We start from the raw sequence: 19,258 nt of genomic DNA, 5'->3' as shown, positions 1-19,258 counted from the left end.
CGAAGTTCCCAGCCCAGGGACTGAACTTGATCCGGGCCGCTGCAGTGACAACACCGGATACTTAACACGTTGTGCCACAAGGGAACTCCAAGTATTAACTTTTATTGTCTCTTCTTGAGCCTCGGTTTGAATCCTGGAACCCGCCACCACTTCCTTGCTGAGTGATCCTGAGGAGGTTTCTTCGTTTCTCTGTGCTTTCTTATTTTTTGAAAGTGTGTGTGTGTGTGTGTGTGTAAAATAACTCCTATCTAAAGATGTTAATGTGAAGTTTAAACGAGATAATCCCATAAAGAACACAAAACAGTGCCTGACACAATAAACAGCAGACATTATTGTTTGCGTTTTTACAGGAAACTAAAATTCCGAAGGGAAAGCGACTTGCTTTAGGTTGTGGGACTAGAAGGTGACGGGGTGGGGACTGGAACTCTCCAGCAGGGCCGAGGTCCAGGCGTTGAGTCCAGGGGGCGGAGGGAGGAGACTGAGAAAAGAAGGGGTGTGCTCTCGGTGCTCGGCTGGCCTAGCCTCGGGGGGGGCGGGTTTTGGGGGCGGTGCGCGGGCGGGGCCAGGCCGCTCCTCCCCGGCCGGGCTGCGGCGGCGGCGCGCCTTGCGCTCGCTCGGCGCTCGGCTGGGGCGGCCTGGCCCACAATGAATGGCCGCCGCGGCTGCCGCTGCTGCTGAGGCGGAGGCCGCGGAGGCCGCGGAGGCGGAGGCCGAGGCCCCGGCGCAGGGGGGCGCGCCCCGGGCCCAGGCCCGGCCCCAGCCGCCGCTGCGGAGCCTGCCGGGAGCCCCCGGAGCGCGGCCACGGCGCAGGTGAGGCGGCCCGCCCCAGGCCCGGTTCCGGCCTCCTCTTGCTTGGGCGGCCCGAGGGCATCCGAGGTCTGGCTAAGGGGCGAGGGGAGGGAAGACATGGGGGCCTCCTCCAACCAGGAACCTGGCCAGTAGCCTGCACTATGCCCCAGCCGGCGAGTGTGTGGGGAGTCCCGGCCCCCGCGAGCGGCTTCGAGCGTTCAGCCCCGCGCGGGACCGCGGGGCTTGCGGGCGTCGGGATCGGGCCCAGACCTCCCCCTATTCCCGGCCAGAGAGGCGTGAGGCCAGGCCGGGGCAGGTGGCTAGGGGCCCAGGAAGTTGGAGGGAGGGCCGGAGGAGGAAAAGTGAAGAGGCGCCCGTGGAGGCCGGAGGGGGAGGGGGAGGAGGAGTCGGTCTTTGGGCCGGCGGAATGGGGGAGGAGGGGAAAGCGGCTTGGCTGGAGGGAAATGGCCCCGAGGGGGGCGGGGAGGGGCCGGGCTTGCAGGTACTGTCGGGGCGCCGGAGGAGGTGGGTCAGGTTACAGGCTTGGGGGCGGCTGGGGAGAAGCCCAGGAAGTGGAGCTGGGTGGGTGTGGGCGGAGTTAGTTCGGGTGGGGGCGGTTAGGAGATCCCAGAGATGTTTGCAGGGGTCACATGAGGTTAGTGCTGGGAGCGTTGGAGGGGTGGCGAGGGCCGGATACGGGGGCGATCAGGTAGGTTGAGGAACTACTGTAGGAGCTTTGGGAGGGAGAGGCAGAGCCTTTGGACTAAGTAGGCTTGTGGGGGTGTAGGAGCAGGTCCGGAGAAAGTACTGTGATCAAAAGGCACGTGCCAAGGTGCGCCCCCCTTTGTCGGCCAGATGTTAAGTTGGAGTCAAACCTGAAGTGTTTACTCTTTCTCACACCTCTCATCTCTATTTATCAGGTTCTAGGTCCCGACCTACCCTTTGGGCAAGCCTCTGCGGGCTGTTCCAGAGTTTGAGCCTGCCAGGAGGGTGTTTGTGTGGGATTCTTGGGAAATAGTCTGGAACACCTAGCTTGCCCATATTGTTTATCACCCTCTTGTACATCTCTAACCGGTATATCTTCATGGAGGCAGCCCAGCATATACACACACACCCCACCCCCCACCCCTGTTATCTGAACACCTTAGGGTCTTAGATTCTTTCCCCACCTTGGGGCCCTCAAGCCTAGGGGTTGGGACCTCACAGTACCCCCACATTCTCTCAAGTGTCTTACTAGAAGGTGAGCATATAAAGCTCAGTTCATTGTGTCTCAGAGGCTCCTGATGGGGTGAAGGCAGGTCACTGAGAGGGATCAAAACAGGCCCCTGCACCCAGGCCCTGGCCTTTGGTGCTACTGATCCCAGGGCTCTGCCTCTGGAGTGCTCTTCTTGTCCAGGCCCTGCAGTGAGCTTGCTGGTTAGATGAGCTCATTGATTGCTCACACCACCAGGTTCAGCTTGGGCCTTCTCTGTGGTAAAAGGGAGGAAGCTGGGGCTTGTCCCAGGTCACACAGCTGGACAGTGGCAGACTGGGATTGACTGATCCTCAGCCCCAACCCACAGTCATATGGAGCTGGCCTTTGAAAGGCATGACCGCAAGAGCTCCCCACTATTCCGGATTCCCTGGTGGGCACTCTCTGCCCAGGACTCTCCTTGCCTCTTCCCAAGATATGGGTCAGTACCCTTGCGGACAGAGTTTTCCCGGTGTCCCAGGAAGCCAGGTCAGTGGAAGCTTCTTTCCAGGAGGTTAGGGGTCACGGACCTGTGGGCTAGCAGGGGGAGGTGGTTAAGAGGAGGGGGCTTGCCCTGGAGCTGGATTTTGCTTTTTTCCTGGTTTGTCTTTTCCTTACTTTGGTCCCCAGTCTGACCCACCTCCACTTTTGTTCTTTCTCCCCAGGGTGATCACATGGCTATTACCAACATGTCCCATGAGCAGTTGATTTGGGATCCTTAGCACCTGAGGCAGGAACCGCAAACTGTTGGGTTGAGCGGTATCAGCCAGATCAGGGGTTTAATGACGGCCTGTACCTCATTCCCTCCCTTCCCCTAGTCTCCTCATGCTTCCTAGAACTGCCCCCACCTGGGCCCTCCTCCCCTCCTTTGGCTGGCCTCCTGGTTCTGGGAAGGGTAGAAACTGGGCCAGCAGCCCCATATAAAAAAGCCTTATCCCTGCCTGGCTGGGCTGAGGCTGGCTGCCCTGGCACAGGCTGGGGCCTCCGCAGGGCTCTGGGCTGAGTACTAAAGGCAGGGATAGCCACCTCTGGTCATAGCCAGAACGAGGGCAGAGACTGGTGGGAGTTGGTGACTGTGTGTGGGTGGCAGAGAAGGGGGTGGTGGGTCAGAGCCTGTGCCTAGAGCTGGAGAAAGCACTCTTAATCATTGCTTTTCTATAAGGATTTAGGGTGCACAGACCTGGGACACCAGAGGAGGCCAAAATAGCCTGGCAGGCGAGAGCAACAAGTAAAGGGACTCTTGGGACAGTTTTATTTCACGAGGGTGCCAGCTCCCTTCTGGGGCCTGGAGAGCAGCCCTGAATAACAGATCTCAGAGCTTCTCAGCAACGTTTGTTTGAGTGAAGGTGACCGATCTCAGACAAACAGATGATCAAGATCATTTCTGTTATCCCTTTCATTCATGGACATGAAGTATAGCGATGGTGCTGGGGCAAGTGGAAAGCATTAGACTGGGCAGTCAGGGAAGGTTTCCAGGCAAGCTGAGCTCTGAATAATAAGAAATCAGCCTGCTTGGGGGAGCTGGGGCAGGGAGGGGCGAATGTTCTAGGCAGACGGGACAGCACATTGAAAGCCTTTATTGAGCATGTGCCAGGCTCCTGCTAAGTGCTCTAAACATCCTGTCTTCATGAGGGAAGGAGTGAAGGATGACCGTGGTGTGGAGTCAGAGACCCTTGGTGCCATTCCCAGAAAGGAAGCACCTGATCTCAGGGTCCTCTGGACCCCACCCCACCCATCCCACCCCCGCAGTGGCCCACAGATGCAAGTACAAACCTCTTGGCCTGCTTCAAAGACCTTTTAAAATCTGGTGCCCCACCCAGGCAGTGGGGAGCCCCAGTAGGTTCTTGAGCAGGGCTGCAAGGAGATGAGTTTTGGTCGATTTTGCAGGATCCATTGCCAAAGTCAGCTTGGAGAGTGTGGCGGGTTGGTCCAGCGAGATCTAACCCAGTTCATCAGTGTCATTGCCAGAGCCCTTGATGGAGGAAGGCCTGCCAGGTTCAGGTGGGGCTTGCTACATTTGAGGCTGTAGTGAGCTGGCCTTGAAGACAGAGATGGTGTTTGCACCAGCCTCTGCTTCCTTCTCTTGGGCCTTCCCTGCCTCTCTTCACCCCTGTTCCCTTTCCTGGGTGCCAAGCTTCTCTAAGCACTTTCACACATTTTTAACTCATTTAAGCCTATGCCTAACATGAGCAGGCAGGCTGCCTTCCTGCCTCTGCTCCTGGGTCTCCTTGGCTGAGAGTGTCACGCCTCTTTTCCTTGTGGAGAGCCTTCTGAGCCAGAGAGGCTGCAAGGTGGGACTGAGGAGGTGGCCGGCATGTTGTGTCCAAAGTCTGGTTGTGGTGATTGCCCCCCCCCCCCCCCCCCCCGATCCTATCCTACCTTGTCAGGATAGACAGGCTTCGAAGGTCTCAGCATTCTTAGAGACCCCAGTGCCTTCTGTGAGGACTGTGACTGAACAGCAGAGGGTGAGTAAAGATGAGCAGTCAGGAGTTCATGTTGTGGCTCATCAGTAATGAAGTCAGCTAGTATCCGGGAGGACATAGGTTCCATTCCTGGCCCCGCTCAGTGGGTTAAGGATCTGGCATTGCCGTGAGCTGTGGTGTAGGTCGCAGAAAGTACCCTGGATCTGGTGTTGCTGAGGCTGTGGCGTAGGCCGGCAGCTCAGCTCTCATTTGACCCCTAGCCTGGGAACTTCCATATGTCGAGGGCGCGACCCTTTAAAAAAAAAAGGGGGTGAGTGATCAAGGCTCAGTGGAGTCAGAACCAACCATCAGCACCACCTTGCTTAACCCCAAGACCTTGCACAAAGGTCGTGACCTTGGGAGTTCCCATTGTGGCACAGCAGAAACGAATCTAACTGGTGTCCATGAGGATGCGGGTTTGATCCCTGGCCTTGATCAGTGGGTTAAGGATCCGGCGTTGCCATGAGCTGTGGTGTAGTTCGCAGATGGGGCTTGGATCCGATGTGGCTGTGGCTGTGGCGTAGGCCAGCAGCTACAGTTCTGATTCAACCCCTAACCTGGGAACCTCCATATGCCTTGGGTGCGGCTTGAAAAAGCAAAACAACAAAAAAAGTCGTGACCTTAGCACCTCAGTTTCCTCACCTGTTAAATGGGGGCAAGCAGGCATGCCTGCATGGTGGTAGTTCTCAAGCAGATTGATTATGCCCTCCTCTGGAGATACTTGGAAAATGTCTGGAGACATGTTGCTTGTCGCTGCTAGTGCTGAGGAGTAGAGGCCAAGGATGCTGCTCAATATCATATAATGCACAGGGCAGCCCCCCACCATGGAGAATGATCTGGGCCCACTGGCAGAGGTGCTGCAGTTGGGGTTCCCTGCTGCATGGTAATTGTGAGGGTTACTTGAGAGGTTAGTGTCTGGGATGTGATCAGATGATGCTGTGAAAGCACCGGGTTGGGGGCATGGCACTGGGGAGAGCCCTCGTTAAGTACTGCCTGATAGTTCGTGAAATGGCGTAAGGTTCTGGGAGATGGAGAGAGGTATAAGATGCCTCTGACTGAGGGGGACATACTAATAATAGTAGCTGGCACTGACTACAAAGCCAGCACCAGTCTACCTGTGTTAACTTAGCAGTTTAATCCTTAAAACCATCTTGTGAGGTGGCTCCTGCTATTAGCCCATTTTACAGTTGAAAAAGACTGATGAGGGCTCAAGCAGCAAGCATTGCTAGAGATAAAGGTTTCCTGGGAGCGTAGAGGAAGGGAATTCTAATTCTAATCAGGAAGCTTTGTAAGGGATATTTGAGCCTAGTAGAACAAGTTTCTGATTCTTCTGTCCTCTGAGCCCACTCCATCCTAGCAGGAGGCCCGCCCACCGCCTTTGTGTTAGCCTCTCCAATGTCACCTCAGGACCTTTGCACTTGACGTTCCCTCTACCCTTTGTGAACCTCCACCCTGTGTCCTTGGGGTCTGAAGGCCCACCAGGAGTGTGATGTAACTCAGAGGGTGGGCTTGTGGTCAGAGTTGGGGGGTGGGGTGGAGCCTGGCTGGGTTCTCCGAGAAGAGCTACTGCAGGCGGAGGCAGTGGAGGCCAGATTGCCCAGGACTGCTAAGAGAGAGTGGGAGGAGGGAGAAGGAGAGGCAGCAGGCTAGACTGCTCATTCTCGGAGGTGGCAGTGAGGGGAGGAAGACTGGAGAATAGCTGGGGGAGGCTGGGCCAAGGAAGAAGGCTTCCTGGGGTGGGAGGGGATGGGGGAGCAGAAAGAGCAGCACCCTGAACCCTCAGGTGGGCAGCAGACCCATGCTCTAGCCTCGGCCTGTCGTGGCTTCCCTTCTCAGCCCTGGCCTCTTTGAGTCCCGGTTTGCCCAGTCACGAACTGGGTCCAGCTGTGGTGGCTGCCTGCCGTGGGGAGCTACAGGACTGTGCAGAGGACGAGTTCAGCCTGGTCAGCAAAGCCTCAGCTGCTGCTATCTCCTGATTCTTGGACTGGAGCCAGGCAGCCTGGATGCCATCCTGTGCCTCGCTCGCTGCACCTGTAAAATGGCAGGAAGACCCATTTCTTCCTCAGAAATTGGCGAGGGGGATAATTAAGCCCTCACCAGGTACTGGTGCACAGTAGGGGCAATGTCCCTGCCAGCTACGGTTGCTAATCCTATCACCCACTGTGGAGTTACTGGGAGCTTTTCAGAGGGAAAAAAAAGAAATGTGTAGATACTTAACAAAAGGATCTGTACAGTCAGGTGTCACCTTGTTCTTCACTAGCTAATGTTGGCTTAAGCTGTCTTCAGATTCAGCCCCTGTAGAGGGTCTAAGTGGCTTTGTGCCAGGAATGTACCCCAAGCATCATGGGTGTGTGTGTGTGCGTGTGTATCACTTTCCTGCCCCCAGCTGTCACTCCGACCTCATGCTGAGCTGGGTGACAGATCGCAGGGCTTTCCAGGGGCCTTGGATTGGTGGGTTCCATTAACTGACTTACATGTCAGTAGGCAGTGCACCACTTCCCTGGAAAGTCAGGCAGACAGCCCCGGGTGAGGCAGGCGCAGATCTCTCCCCACACTCTGCTGGCTCGGAACTTCAGAGCTCCCTTCCCAAAGAGCTGGCAGTTTTCACTCCCAGGAATTGCACTGGCACACAAGCACCTCTGTTTCAAGCCTGCTGCACCCCGATGGGATCTGGTGGCTGTGGGAGCCATCACTGGGAATCCAGAGTTCAGTTACATTGAACCCCAAGTGGGACCCTGACAGCTGGCCACACACCCGGCGCAGCCGCCAGAGGAGGGTGCCTGACTGCATGGCACCCTCCACATTGGCCCCAGCAGCCCCCACTGCAGTGAGAGTGGCACCCCTGCCCAGCCTCAGAAATCTCTTCTGGGCCCCACTCCATTCTAGTCACAATGTGATGAAAAGAGGGGGTTCGGTTGGAAGTAATGGAAATAATTCTCCGTTCGTTCTGTTCATTCCACAAACAACAGAGGACACAGCAGTGTGAACCAGACAGGCAGACGCCCTGCCCTGGTAGAGCTGACACAAAGCCAAGGACACATCTAGTTGGTAGGTGGTGGGAAGTGCCCAGGAGGAAATAATCAAGCAGGAGAAGCAGCCAGAGTTGGGAAGGGCTCTGTCTTTGGAAATTTGAGATGGGTGGCCAGGAGTGTGTGTGGGGACATGGCCATCTCGAAGCCTGCATTCTAGGAGGTCCAAGAGCAGACCCTCTAATGTACAGGGCCCCTTATACTTCGTGGGGCCCCGGTGGTGAGAAATGGTTTTGAAGGAGTCAGGGGTGTGAATTCAAAGATCGTGACCCAAGTGTGGAGGACTGGGGCTGGGGCTGGGGCTGGGGCTGGTGCTGGTGCAAGCTGCGGCCAGAGCAGCCTTAGTGGGGGTGCAGGAGATGAGCTGAGGATGCTTTGTGTTGGCATCTGGGCCGTGTGCAAGCCTGCGGTCCACAGGGAGGTCCAGGCCTGGGCCTCCAGGAAAAAGTTGCGGGGTGAGTAGGTGGTGTTTGGAGTCCATCTTAGTCTGCCTAGGCCGCTGTAACAAGATACCTTAGGTGAGGCAGCCTAAGCAGGAGACACTTATTTCCTCACTGCTCTTGAGGCTGGAAGTCCAAGATGCTAGCGTGATCAGGTTCTGGTTGGGTTCTAGTGTGCTCACATGGCCTTCCCTATGAAATCTCTCTTCCTCTTAGAAGGACCAGGAGTTCTGTTGGATCCAGGCCCCACCTTTATGATCCCATTTAGCCTTAATTACCTTCAAGTAGGATCCTATCTCCAAATACAGCTACACTGGGGATTAGGCCTTCAACATATGAATTGGGGTGGGAAACATACCTTTCAATCCAAAGCAGAGCCCCGGGACTGTGGGTATGATCCCCCGAAGGAGAGAAGCCAACTAAAGATGCAGCCCAGAGTCAGCCTCTCCTTTCACTTTCTGGACGGGCCTTGCTTGCTTCTCCCTCGAGGTCCTGCACACCTTCCTTGTGCCTGGAAGGTGAGGTTCCCAGCCCACTTGCTGCCTGGTGAGGTCACCCCCACACACACACCTCCACCACCTTGTGCCCCCAGATCTCAACTCCAGTGTTCCATCTTCTGAGTGAAGTCAGAGGCCCGGACCTACAGCTTGTTAATCTGTGTGACCCAGGATGCCTCTGTCTGGGCTCCGGAGGCCTGAATTAGTTGTTTCCCGCCCCAGGCTCCTGGCATTTCCTGCCCCAGGCAGGCGCTTGGCAAATATTTGTTGAGTGACTGTTGAGAGGCCATGGAAACCGTATGTCGCGCCCTTGCACCTCATCAGGAAACCCACTGTCATCCAGGGCCAGGAGTAGTGTTGCTGGAAAAGTCTCCTGTGGGGCTGGGGGCTTCCCCTCCCATCCTGGGGGATCAGGGGGATCCCAGAAGATGGGCAGGCTGATGTGCCAAATTGGGAGGAGTATGTGGCCAAAAACAAAAACTGAATATGTGGCTTTTAAAACGATGCCCTGTCTGCCCATAAAGGCTCACTCCTGAGACAGTCACAACCCTCTGTGGGAATTCTCCCAAAACTGGTCTGGGCCCCAGACTCTCTTGCTCCAGGCTCTCCATTGTTCACTCAAATGTTCATCCTCACTGGGCCAGGGCCTCCTTGTCCCTCACACTGTGCTGACTTCCAGAGACACAGTCACCTCACCTGAAATTAAATCACCCTCTGTGTCTCCCCACTGGGCAGTGAGCTCCATACAGGCATAGCCAGCCCTCTTCAGGGCTGTGTCCCCAGCACCTTGCAGTCCATTGGGGTGGGGTGGGGGTGAGTGAATACCTCCCCATTTTACAGATGAACAGACTGAGGCACAGAGAGGTGAGGGGCTGGCCTGAGGTCACACAGCTTCAGGATGATGGGGCTGTTGCAGCAGAACCCAGGTTTAGAAGTCTCTGTCATGGCTTAGCAGTAACAAACCCAACTAGTATCCATGAGGACACGGGTTTCATCCTGGCCTTGCTTAGTGGGTTAAGGATCCAGCATTGTATTGAGCTATGGTGTAGATCGCAGACATTGCTATGGCTGTGGTGTAGGCAGGCAGCTATAGCTGCCATTCGACCCCTAGCCTGGGAACTACCATATGCTGCGGGTGTGGCTCTAGCTCTGCTGTATGCCTGTCCTGCCTTGGTCCACTTCCTAGGGGTTGTGAACCTCTCATGCCACGGGTCTAGAGCACCCCTCCAGGGACTAGAGGCCAACCAGCCTCTTCCTTGTCTGCCTTGGCCCTGGTCACTTGGTCCCCAGTACCCCAAAGGGCTTTGGTTTGGCAGTCTGGGGAGGCGGGTCAGGGCTCTGTCCTTTGCCTCTTGATGCCTCAGTTTCCCCTGCCTCCTCACTCAGAGGCCCAGCTCCTGGGAGCTGTATGCTGCCTTGTAACTAGGATTTCCCTGTCACTGCCTCCCCCTCCTGATTGCCTTTTTGTTTTTCGTAGCAGTAACAATGATTTTGATGAAGAGGAAGAGGGTACAGCTGAGGGAAACCTTGGGTTTCATTGGTCAGACAGATCTGGCTTTGAATCTTGTCTCTACCGCTTATGTGTAACCTTAGGACAGATCTTAGCTTCTGCATGGACTCAGCTTTCCCAGCTGAGTTTTAGGGGTAGGAAATCAACCCCATTGGCTTGCTGAGAAGAATCAGGGAGCTCACTAAGGTCAGGCGTCAGCTCCTGTGGTAGCCTGGGTGCTGGGAGGGATAGGGCCTGCGTCTCCCTCAGGGTCTCCCACGTGGAGCAGCTCAGTGAGTATGGGTTGAGTGTGCAGAATCAGGTTGGCCTTAACAGTGTTAATTTCCAAGGGAAGAAGCAGAGATGTGGAGTTCCTGGTCCCTAAAGCAAGTCTGTTCTGGAGCCGAGACACCCTGGCTTGAGTGCACCTCAGCCCATGAGCACCTGGCCCCTTCTGTTCCTCCTGGCAGCCCTTTCGGAATGAGCCCAGATAGGGCTCAGGTCCCCACTGCATCCCCCATGCTCACCCCTCAGAGGCAGCTTAGGTTGGACTTGTTAAAGTAAAAAACTGAAGATCCTCGAGAGCTAACCTGGAAGGACAGGGTGGGAGTGCGGGGGCTCTAGGTAGTTCCTGCCCCAGGGACTTTGCACACTCTTCTCTTTTTTCCTCACCCACCTGACTCTCTGCTCAGGCCTCTCTTCTCACCCCTACCTGCCCATGCAGGTCCACTGCCCTTTATACCTGTAACATTGCAGGGGACTCCCTTTTACCAGTAGGGGCGCTTGTAAAGCCACATCTTCCCGCATAGCCCTTTTATGATTACCCCCAGAGCATGGGACATGCTGGTCTCCCCTGACCAGTTCTTCTCCTGGGCTGGAATGTGCACTGATGGAATAGGTTCTGATGCAGAGGTTCACACTTTTGAGAGGTGCCAGGGCCCCCCAGGTAGTACCTCACAGGTCAAGATCTCAGGCAGTTCCTTAAATTCATATTTCTTTCTCTACCCACCCCTCAAGCACTTTGAAGTTAATTTGCGTAAATGTGGTGTTGGGGTTCCCCATGTGGCTCAGTGGAAACATTCCCACTAGTATCCAAGAGGGTGCATGTACTATCCCTGGCCTTGTTCAGTAGGTCGGGGATCTGGTGTTGCTGTGAGCTGTGGTATAGGTCACAGACGCAGCTTGGATCCTGTGTGGCTGTGGCTGTGGCTGGCAGCTATAGCTCTGATTCAATCCCTAGCCTGGAATCCTCCATGTGCCGCGAGTGCGGCCCTAAAAAGCAAAAAAAAAAAAAAAAAAAAAAAAAGTTATTTCACACACTTTATTTCTTATTAAATGCTTTTTTGGCTTTTGTCATTTAAGGGCTGCACCCATGGCATATGGAGGTTCCCAGGCTAGGGGCTGGATTGGAGCTATAGCTTCCGGCCTACACCACAGCTCACAACAACGCCGGATCTCTAACCCACTGAGCGAGGCCAGGGATCGAACCTGCAACCTCATGGTTCCTACTTGGATTCATTTTCACCACACCACGACGGGAACCCCAATACTTTTTATTTTTGTAAATAGGCAATACATTCACCAGGTTCAATATTTAAAACACCTTAAGAATATACATGGCGGAGTTCCCGTCGTGGCGCAGTGGTTAACGAATCCGACTAGGAACCATGAGGTTGCAGGTTCGATCCCTGCCCTTGCTCAGTGGGTTAACGATCCGGCATTGCCGTGAGCTGTGGTGTAGGTTGCAGACGCGGCTCGGATCCCGCGTTGCTGTGGCTCTGGCGTAGGCCGGTGGCTACAGCTCTGACTCAACCCCTAGCCTGGGAACCTCCATATGCCGCGGGAGCGGCCCAAGAAATAGCAACAATAACAACAACAATAACAAAGACAAAAGACAAAAAAAAAAAAAAAAAAAAAGAATGTACGTGGCAAGTCTCATCCCAAATTCTGCACATTGGACATAAGTCTTATAGTTTCTTTGAGCAGCTTTCTGGAGATGCATATATCATGCAGTTCACCCATTTAAAGGGTACAGATTTAGTAGTTTTTAGCATATTCACAGAGTTGTGTATCCATCACCACAATTTCAGAACATTTTTCTTTAGGGCAAGAAGAAACCCTGACCCATTTGCTCACACTCCCCCAATCCTCCCAGCCCCCAGCAGCCACTAATCTGCTGTCTCTATGGCTTTGCATATTCCGGCCATTTCATAAGCATGGGATTGTGTAATATGTGGGCCTTCAGTCTGGCTTCTTGGATTTAACATGTTGTTTTTTTTTTTTTTTTTTTTGTCTTTTTGTCTTTTGTCTTTTTGTTGTTTTTGTTGCTATTTCTTGGGCCGCTCCCGCGGCATATGGAGGTTCCCAGGCTAGGGGTTGAATTGGAGCTGTAGCCACCAGCCTATGCCAGAGCCACAGCAACGCGGGATCCGAGCCGCGTCTGCAACCTACACCACAGCTCACGGCAATGCCGGATCGTTAACCCACTGAGCAAGGCCAGGGACCAAACCCGCAACCTCATGGTTCCTAGTCGGATTCGTTAACCACTGCGCCACGACGGGAACTCCGGATTTAACATGTTTTTTAAGGTTTATTCAAGTTGTGGCATGTGTCAGTAGTTTGTTCCTTTTTATGGCTGAATAGTATTCTGTTGTAGATGCACCACATTTTGTTTATGCATCCATCAGCTGATGGATGTTTAGTTTTTTTCCACCTTTTGCCTGTTGTGGGTGGTGCTGGTATAAACATTCATGGACAGGCATATGTGTGGATATATGTTTGCCTTTCTGGGGTATAATTCCTAGAAGTGGAATTGCTGGGTCATATGGTAACTTCATGTTTAAACATCTGAGGAACCGTTTTCCCCAGCAACTGTACAACTTTGCATTTCCACCAGCAACATAGGAGGGTTTCCATTCATTTCATCCTCACTAACACTTATTTATCTTTTTTATTCTGCCCACCCTAGCGGGTATGAAATGGTGTCCCATTGTGGTTTGGATTTGCGATTCCCCGATGTCTAGTGATGTTCCCATACAGTTTCAGGGGTTTTGAGTTGTCATTCTGTCATTCAACAAATGGTGATTGAGGGTCATGTGCTCAGCACTGAGAATGCAGCATATAAGATCCGATGACTCTGCCTTCCTGGCGTTCCTATGTCAGTGCCCTTCACTATGTGTGTAGTGCTAGTGATGGCTAACAGTCATGGGGTGCTCACTGTGACATCTCATGTATTATTCAACCACATATGCATAAGAATGCCTTTGCCCTCCTTCTGCAAGGGACAGCAGGCAGCCACCCTGCTGATTTGACAGTCTGTCACAGGCAAGGCCACGCTGGGACAGGAGTGGCTGGCTCCTGGGATCCTTATAGTCATGCAAATTCCACCATGTGGCTGTCCGAGCGCCCGTGTGTCTCCCTGCAGTGGGCTGAGTCTGCTGCCTGACCCTCGTCCTTCTGTCTCTCCATGTCCCCTTCGCAGCCGCCGCCATGGCCCAGACGCTGCAGATGGAGATCCCGAACTTTGGCAACAGCATTCTGGAGTGCCTCAACGAGCAGCGGCTGCAGGGCCTGTACTGTGATGTGTCGGTGGTGGTCAAGGGCCACGCCTTCAAGGCCCACCGGGCTGTGCTGGCCGCCAGCAGCTCCTACTTCCGGGACCTGTTCAACAGCAGCCGGAGCGCTGTGGTGGAGCTGCCGGCGGCCGTGCAGCCCCAGTCCTTCCAGCAGATCCTCAGCTTCTGCTACACTGGCCGGCTGAGCATGAACATGGGTGACCAGTTCCTGCTCATGTACACGGCTGGCTTCCTGCAGATACAGGAGATCATGGAGAAGGGCACAGAGTTCTTCCTCAAGGTGAGCTCCCCTAGCTGCGACTCCCAGGGCCTGCACGCCGAGGAGGCGCCCTCGTCCGAGCCCCAGAGCCCCGTGGCGCAGACGTCGAGCTGGCCGGCCTGCGGTACCCCGCTGCCCCTGGTGTCTCGAGTCAAGACAGAGCAGCAGGAGTCGGACTCTGTGCAGTGCACGCCTGTGGCCAAGCGGCTATGGGACAGCGGCCAGAAGGAGGCGGGCGGTGGCAGTGGTAGCAACGGCAGCCGCAAGATGGCCAAGTTTTCCACGCCAGATCTGACCGCCAACCGGGCACCCCAGCAGCCCCCGGTGGTGGCAGCTGCACAGCCCACTGGGGTGGCTGCAGGGGCCGGAGCTGGGCAATCGACTGGGGGAGCGGCAGCGGTGGCGGCAGCGGCGGCAGCAGGGGCAGTGGTGAGTGGGCCCAGCACGTCGGAGCGGACCAGCCCAGGCACCTCAAGTGCCTACACCAGCGACAGCCCCAGCTCCTACCACAATGAGGAGGACGAGGAGGAGGACGCGGGCGAGGAGGGCACAGATGAGCAGTACCGGCAGATCTGCAATATGTACACCATGTACAGCATGATGAACGTCGGCCAGACCGGTGAGGCACCTGCCTGGCCCCGCAACCCCCCACCCCAGCCTGGCCCCTCTCCCTCTGCTGCCCCTATCCCCAACACACCACTCTTTCCCCTACCCCCCAGCCGAGAAGGTGGAGGCCCTCCCCGAGCAGGTGGCCCCCGAGTCCCGGAATCGCATCCGGGTACGGCAGGACCTGGCATCTCTCCCCGCTGAGCTCATCAACCAGATCGGTAACCGCTGCCACCCCAAGCTCTACGACGAGGGCGACCCTTCTGAGAAGCTGGAGCTGGTGACAGGTGGGCCAGCCTCACTCCCTCCCTGAATTCTCCCTGCCCCTCACCTCAGGCAGCCAGACCCAAGGTCCGGGAGTTCCCTGGCAACCTAGTAGTTAAGGACCCAATGTCATCGCTGCTGTGGCTCATTGTCATTACTGTGGCGTGGGTTCAGTTCCTGGCCTGGGAATTTCCACATGTAGCAGCGCAGCCCAAAAACCTCAAACAAAACAAAAACAAGAGACTCAAAAGTCCATCCCCAGCCCTGCTGCCCATTACCTACATCCTAGGGCAGGTGACACCCCCTAGCATTGATACAAATGCAAGACTGTCTTCTAGGTTTCTACCCCGGAGGTTGGTGTAAGTGTTGGCTGGCATTGTTGGCCAGCATTGTTGGCCATGTAGGGATAGGTCAGAGGCTTCACAGGGTTTGAATTTGGCCCTTGAAGTCAGGATGTCATGTGAGCCTCTGTTGCCTGTTTTTTTCTGACACTGGTGTTACGTGGGCAAGAGCCGGGTAGGGTGGGTGCCCCATGGACAGTGGTGCTACAGTCTCCATCCTTTCCTGAGTATTGATGAGGCCACTCTGGGTTGAGTTGTGAAGGAGGGTCTAGGTTGGGCCCAGCCCAGCACCTGGCCGAGTGGGCTTCCTGGCCATCCTCTGGCTCCCCGCCCCCCCTCCAGGCACCAACGTGTACATCACAAGAGCGCAGCTCATGAACTGCCACGTCAGCGCAGGCACGCGGCACAAGGTCCTGCTGCGGCGCCTCCTGGCCTCCTTCTTTGACCGGTGAGTCTCACGCCAGAGCCCTAGGGATTGGGGGTGAGGTGGGGCCGTCCCGTGCCCCCACGGCCACAGGGGGCCTGACTCCCCCACCCCATGCTCCCCTGCCCAGGAACACACTGGCCAACAGCTGTGGCACCGGCATCCGCTCTTCCAGTAACAACCCCAGCCGCAAGCCACTGGACAGTCGTGTCCTCCATGCCGTCAAGTGTGAGTGTCCACCCTTCTGGAGGTGGGGGTGGGGGCCTAGGGCGGGCATTGGGTCCTTTTCTCTGGTGTTGGTCCTAACGGATCGGTAAGTAGGGCTTGGTGTTAAGGCTTCTAAGCTTTAATATAGACTGGTTGGGAAGAGGGCTGGGATTGCTTAGAGATTAAGTGGACTCTCCCTGGTTTTAAATTTTGGCAAATGACGAACATTTTTCAAGTGCATCAAATCCACACATCCCCCACATATGGCCAAGCTGGGTCAGGCCTGGGGCCTGCCGATGTGGTTTAGCAAGCTGTCTGCGAGGCCTCAGTTCCCTCACTTCCCAGGGCTTTGGGGATGCTCTATGTGTATGTGTGTGTATGTCTTTGGGACATTCAGGAGCAGCGGGGCCAAGTGCCTGTCTGCAAATTGGGAGGTAAGGGCCCTGCTCAGCCTGAGCTACCCATTCTGCCTGTACAGACTACTGCCAGAACTTTGCCCCTAACTTCAAGGAAAGCGAGATGAACGCCATCGCAGCCGACATGTGCACCAATGCCCGCCGCGTTGTGCGTAAGAGCTGGATCCCCAAGGTCAAGCCGCTCATGGCTGAGGGTGACGCCTATACCACCTTCATCAGCTACACGGGCAAGATAGAGCCGGACATGATGGGTGTGGAGCACGGCTTCGAGACGGCCAGTCATGACGGCGAGGCCGGCCCCTCAGCCGAGGAGGCCCTCCAGTAACCCCCACCAGACCCTCCCACGGGGCTGTCACACTCCCCTCCTGTCACACCCACCCACCATCTTGGTCACGAGCTACTGTCTGTCCTTCCCCAGGACCCGTGGGGGGGGCGCTGCATGCTCCCGGCCCTTCTGCCTCCCTTGTCCCACCCCCTGACCCCACTCCGATAGGTCGGGGAGCGGGCTGGGAGAGGACAGCAGGCAGTGCGAGGTCTGCGTTGCCTTCTCTAGCACACACGTGCTTAGTCGGGGAGCTCTAGCGCCCCCTCTCCTAACCCTTAGCAACTGTCTCCCCACTCACCAGGCCAGGCATAGGGAGGGGCTGGCCTGGGGGGCTTGGGAAGACCCCCCACCTTCCCAGGCCCTGGGCCACCTAGTGGGAGCTTCCCTCAGCCTCCACCTCCACTGCAGCCCCTTGGGACTCAGAGGGGCCCCGGGTTCTCAGGACCCCTCCCGCCATCACCTCCCAGTGCTTCCACGTTTCCAAAAGCGCCTTCCTGTGTCCCTCGTCTGTCCCTGCGCCTGGGGGCTGGGGCAGGCGAGGCTGTGAGGATTGCCTGTTTTCCAGCTGAGGAAACTGAGGCTCAGAGAAATTCCATGACCGACCTAAGGTGGTGGGCGGTGGCAGGCCCAGCGCCCTTTTCTTCCCCCACCCTGTCCTCAGCCTCTCTTGCCACCACCAGTCCTCTGGGGCCTGAGAGAGGCAGGTCTTGAGTGACAGGGGGCCTTTAAGGGGGAGACACAGGGTCTCTGAGGATCGAAGGAGAGGTGTCCCAGGCTTGCAAAAGCGTGTGGGTGTGCATGTGTGTGTGCGCGCGTGCGTGCGTGTGTAGAAGTTTTGCTTTTAAACAAATGAAGATATAAGAGGCAGTAGGACCAGGGGTGGAACCCAGGGGAGCAGGCTGGGGGGGGGCTGCTGCCTTTCCCTCCCTTCCCCACCCCCACCCCGCCCCCCCACGGCAGGGCTCCCAGCCCCCACCCCCTGTACATACTTTTTAAAACATTTTTTTAGCTAATGAAATATTGAAGTATAAGATTCCTTTTATTTTTCAAACCAACGGGACCGTGTCTGATGTCCCCTTCGGTCCCTGGGGGCCGTGGAAGGCAGGACAGGGGTGGGAGTGGGGCCGGGGGCAGGCTGAATGTGCGCATGTGTGTGGTGTGTGGGCCTGTGTTTCCGAGGTGGGCACCCTCCCCAGCCCCGCTCTGCCTGGGCTCCAGTGGGTCTGGCCAGCTCCCTTTCACCCCCAATGCCTCCCCACAGGGCTACATTGGAAAAGGTGTCCTTGGTTTGGGCCAGTTGGCTGAGCCCAGCTATTGGCAGGGCCCAGCCTGCTTTCATTGTTAACAGTTGCAGAATTTGTCTTTTACCATTCCTCTCTTTCTACCCTTGCCCAGCTCCATGAGTGGTCTTGGGGTGTTTTTTGTGTTTTTTTTTTTTTTTTTTTTTTTTTTTTTTTAGTTTTACATAGGTTCTTGTTTTTACTCCCGCCCTGGCCCCGCAACACACACCATGTGTCATTTCCTTGCAGTTTCACATTTTTGTCTCTAGCCCTTGTTCTCACCACCTCTGTCTCCTCCCCAGTCTGACCAGCCCATTGCTCCCAGCAGCCTCTCTTCTCCAAAGGCAGGGGGATTCCAGGAGGTGGGGTGGGGGCCAGCTGGACCCTTGGAATCTGACTTGGAGGCCTCCCCACCCACCCAGGAGCCCCTGCCAGCCTGCGGGGAGGGGGTCCTTCCTGACATCTGCTTGTTGCAGGGATGGGGTATCAGTCCTGCTGGGGCCCTGGCACTCTGCTTTCCCAGCCAGGTCCCAGCATCTTAGCCCTCGGGGGGCCCGAGTGTGTGGGGGGAGTCGACACCCCCAGCTAAAGCACAAGCACCTTAGTCGCACCTCCACTGCCCCCACATCCCAGCCTTGACACCCCACCCCAGCGTAGATCCCAAAGCACAATATCCTGGTCACTTGGCAAGCTGCCGGGCCGACCAAGGCCAAGGGGTGGGCTGGGGCTCCAGCCAGACCCCAAAAGGAAGCAGGAGTCCCCAGGCGCTCCCCTCCTTCCAGGCCTTAGCGGGGGCCAGCTCTCTGGGACCGGGGTCTTCTCCCTCCCCACCCCCTTGTCCTGGGCAGACCCCTGCCCAGCCCCTCCCCGCCTTGTGCTCTGGTGGGGCCCTGTCCCTCCTCCAAGCCCCTGCAGCACTGGGTTGGGTGGCGGAGCCCTCTCATTTCAGGGAGCCCCAGAGGTTCCCCTGGCTCCCCAGGCTGTTGGTCTGGGGATGGTGAGGAGAGGGAGAGGGGCTGGGCAGGGGTGCAGGGGAGGAAACTCCTCACCAGGAGAGCCAAAGACAGGGTTGTGCCTTACCCCAGGAGCCACCCCTGCGCCCCTCCCGCCCTGCCCTCTCTGTTTCTGGGCGGCCTGCTGCTTTTCCTTTCCTCTCCCACCCTGCCCAGCCCTGAGCTGCATGGACCGACCCCCACCCTGGGCAGCCAGGAAGGAACATGAATGGAGAATCACTGACCAACGCAAAAAAAGACTGTGGGGGCCTCCCCCGGCCACCCATTCACCTGCACCTCTTTCACGCAGGACAGACCACCCGCCCTGTCCGCGTGGAGTGCCAACACCCTCCCTGCCCTGGGCCGAGCCCCCCCTTCCCCGGGCCCGTAAGTGAGATTGCACATTAACTACTGTAAGAAGAGGAGCCGCACTGGGAAATGTGAACCATGAGAATATCAGTGATACTGATGAGGAGAATAAACTAAACGCCTTTGTAACAGCCCTGCGGCAAGCTGCTCACTGGGGGCGGGGTGGTGGGCCCAGGAAGGGACACTGGATGTGCATTACAGTCCCCCTCCTTCCACAGAACAACACCCCCATTTCCCAAGCCTTCATGTTGACAGATGCAACA

General features: G+C 56.3%; 1 protein-coding gene across 2 annotated transcripts; it reads left to right on the top strand.

The window, feature by feature from the left end:
* Nucleotides 1–619: 619 nt before the first annotated feature.
* Nucleotides 620–19,128, top strand: NACC1 (nucleus accumbens associated 1). 2 transcript variants are annotated; one of them, XM_003123340.7, is made up of 6 exons: nt 620–810; nt 13,419–14,390; nt 14,491–14,664; nt 15,325–15,430; nt 15,537–15,634; nt 16,092–19,128. In XM_003123340.7, exons 2-6 carry the CDS (start codon nt 13,427–13,429, stop codon nt 16,352–16,354), a joined length of 1,605 nt encoding a protein of 534 aa, XP_003123388.3. In that variant the 5' UTR covers nt 620–810; nt 13,419–13,426; the 3' UTR covers nt 16,355–19,128. The 2 variants fall into 2 exon arrangements, with proteins under 2 accessions (XP_003123388.3, XP_084868868.1); XM_085012742.1 differs by lacking the exon at nt 620–810 and adding an exon at nt 6,319–6,582.
* The last annotated feature ends 130 nt before the right edge of the window (nt 19,129–19,258 follow it).

Source organism: Sus scrofa, chromosome 2 (assembly GCF_054392235.1).
Source record: "Sus scrofa isolate SSC_HxYL_T2T_F1_AM1 chromosome 2, Sscrofa_HxYL_maternal_Yorkshire_Landrace_v2.0, whole genome shotgun sequence".
Classification (NCBI taxonomy): domain Eukaryota; kingdom Metazoa; phylum Chordata; class Mammalia; order Artiodactyla; family Suidae; genus Sus; species Sus scrofa.
The sequence above is the reverse complement of the archived record's forward strand: the minus strand, read 5'-3'. Positions and strand labels throughout refer to the sequence as shown.

Coding starts and splice junctions, on each gene's coding strand:
- NACC1 (XM_085012742.1), top strand. CDS start 6,486: ATGCCATCCTGTGCCTCGCTCGCTGCACCTGTAAAATGGCAGGAAGAC. Junction 14,665..15,324: donor GAAGCTGGAGCTGGTGACAG/GTGGGCCAGCCT, acceptor CCCCCCCTCCAG/GCACCAACGTGTACATCACA. Junction 15,431..15,536: donor CTGGCCTCCTTCTTTGACCG/GTGAGTCTCACG, acceptor TCCCCTGCCCAG/GAACACACTGGCCAACAGCT.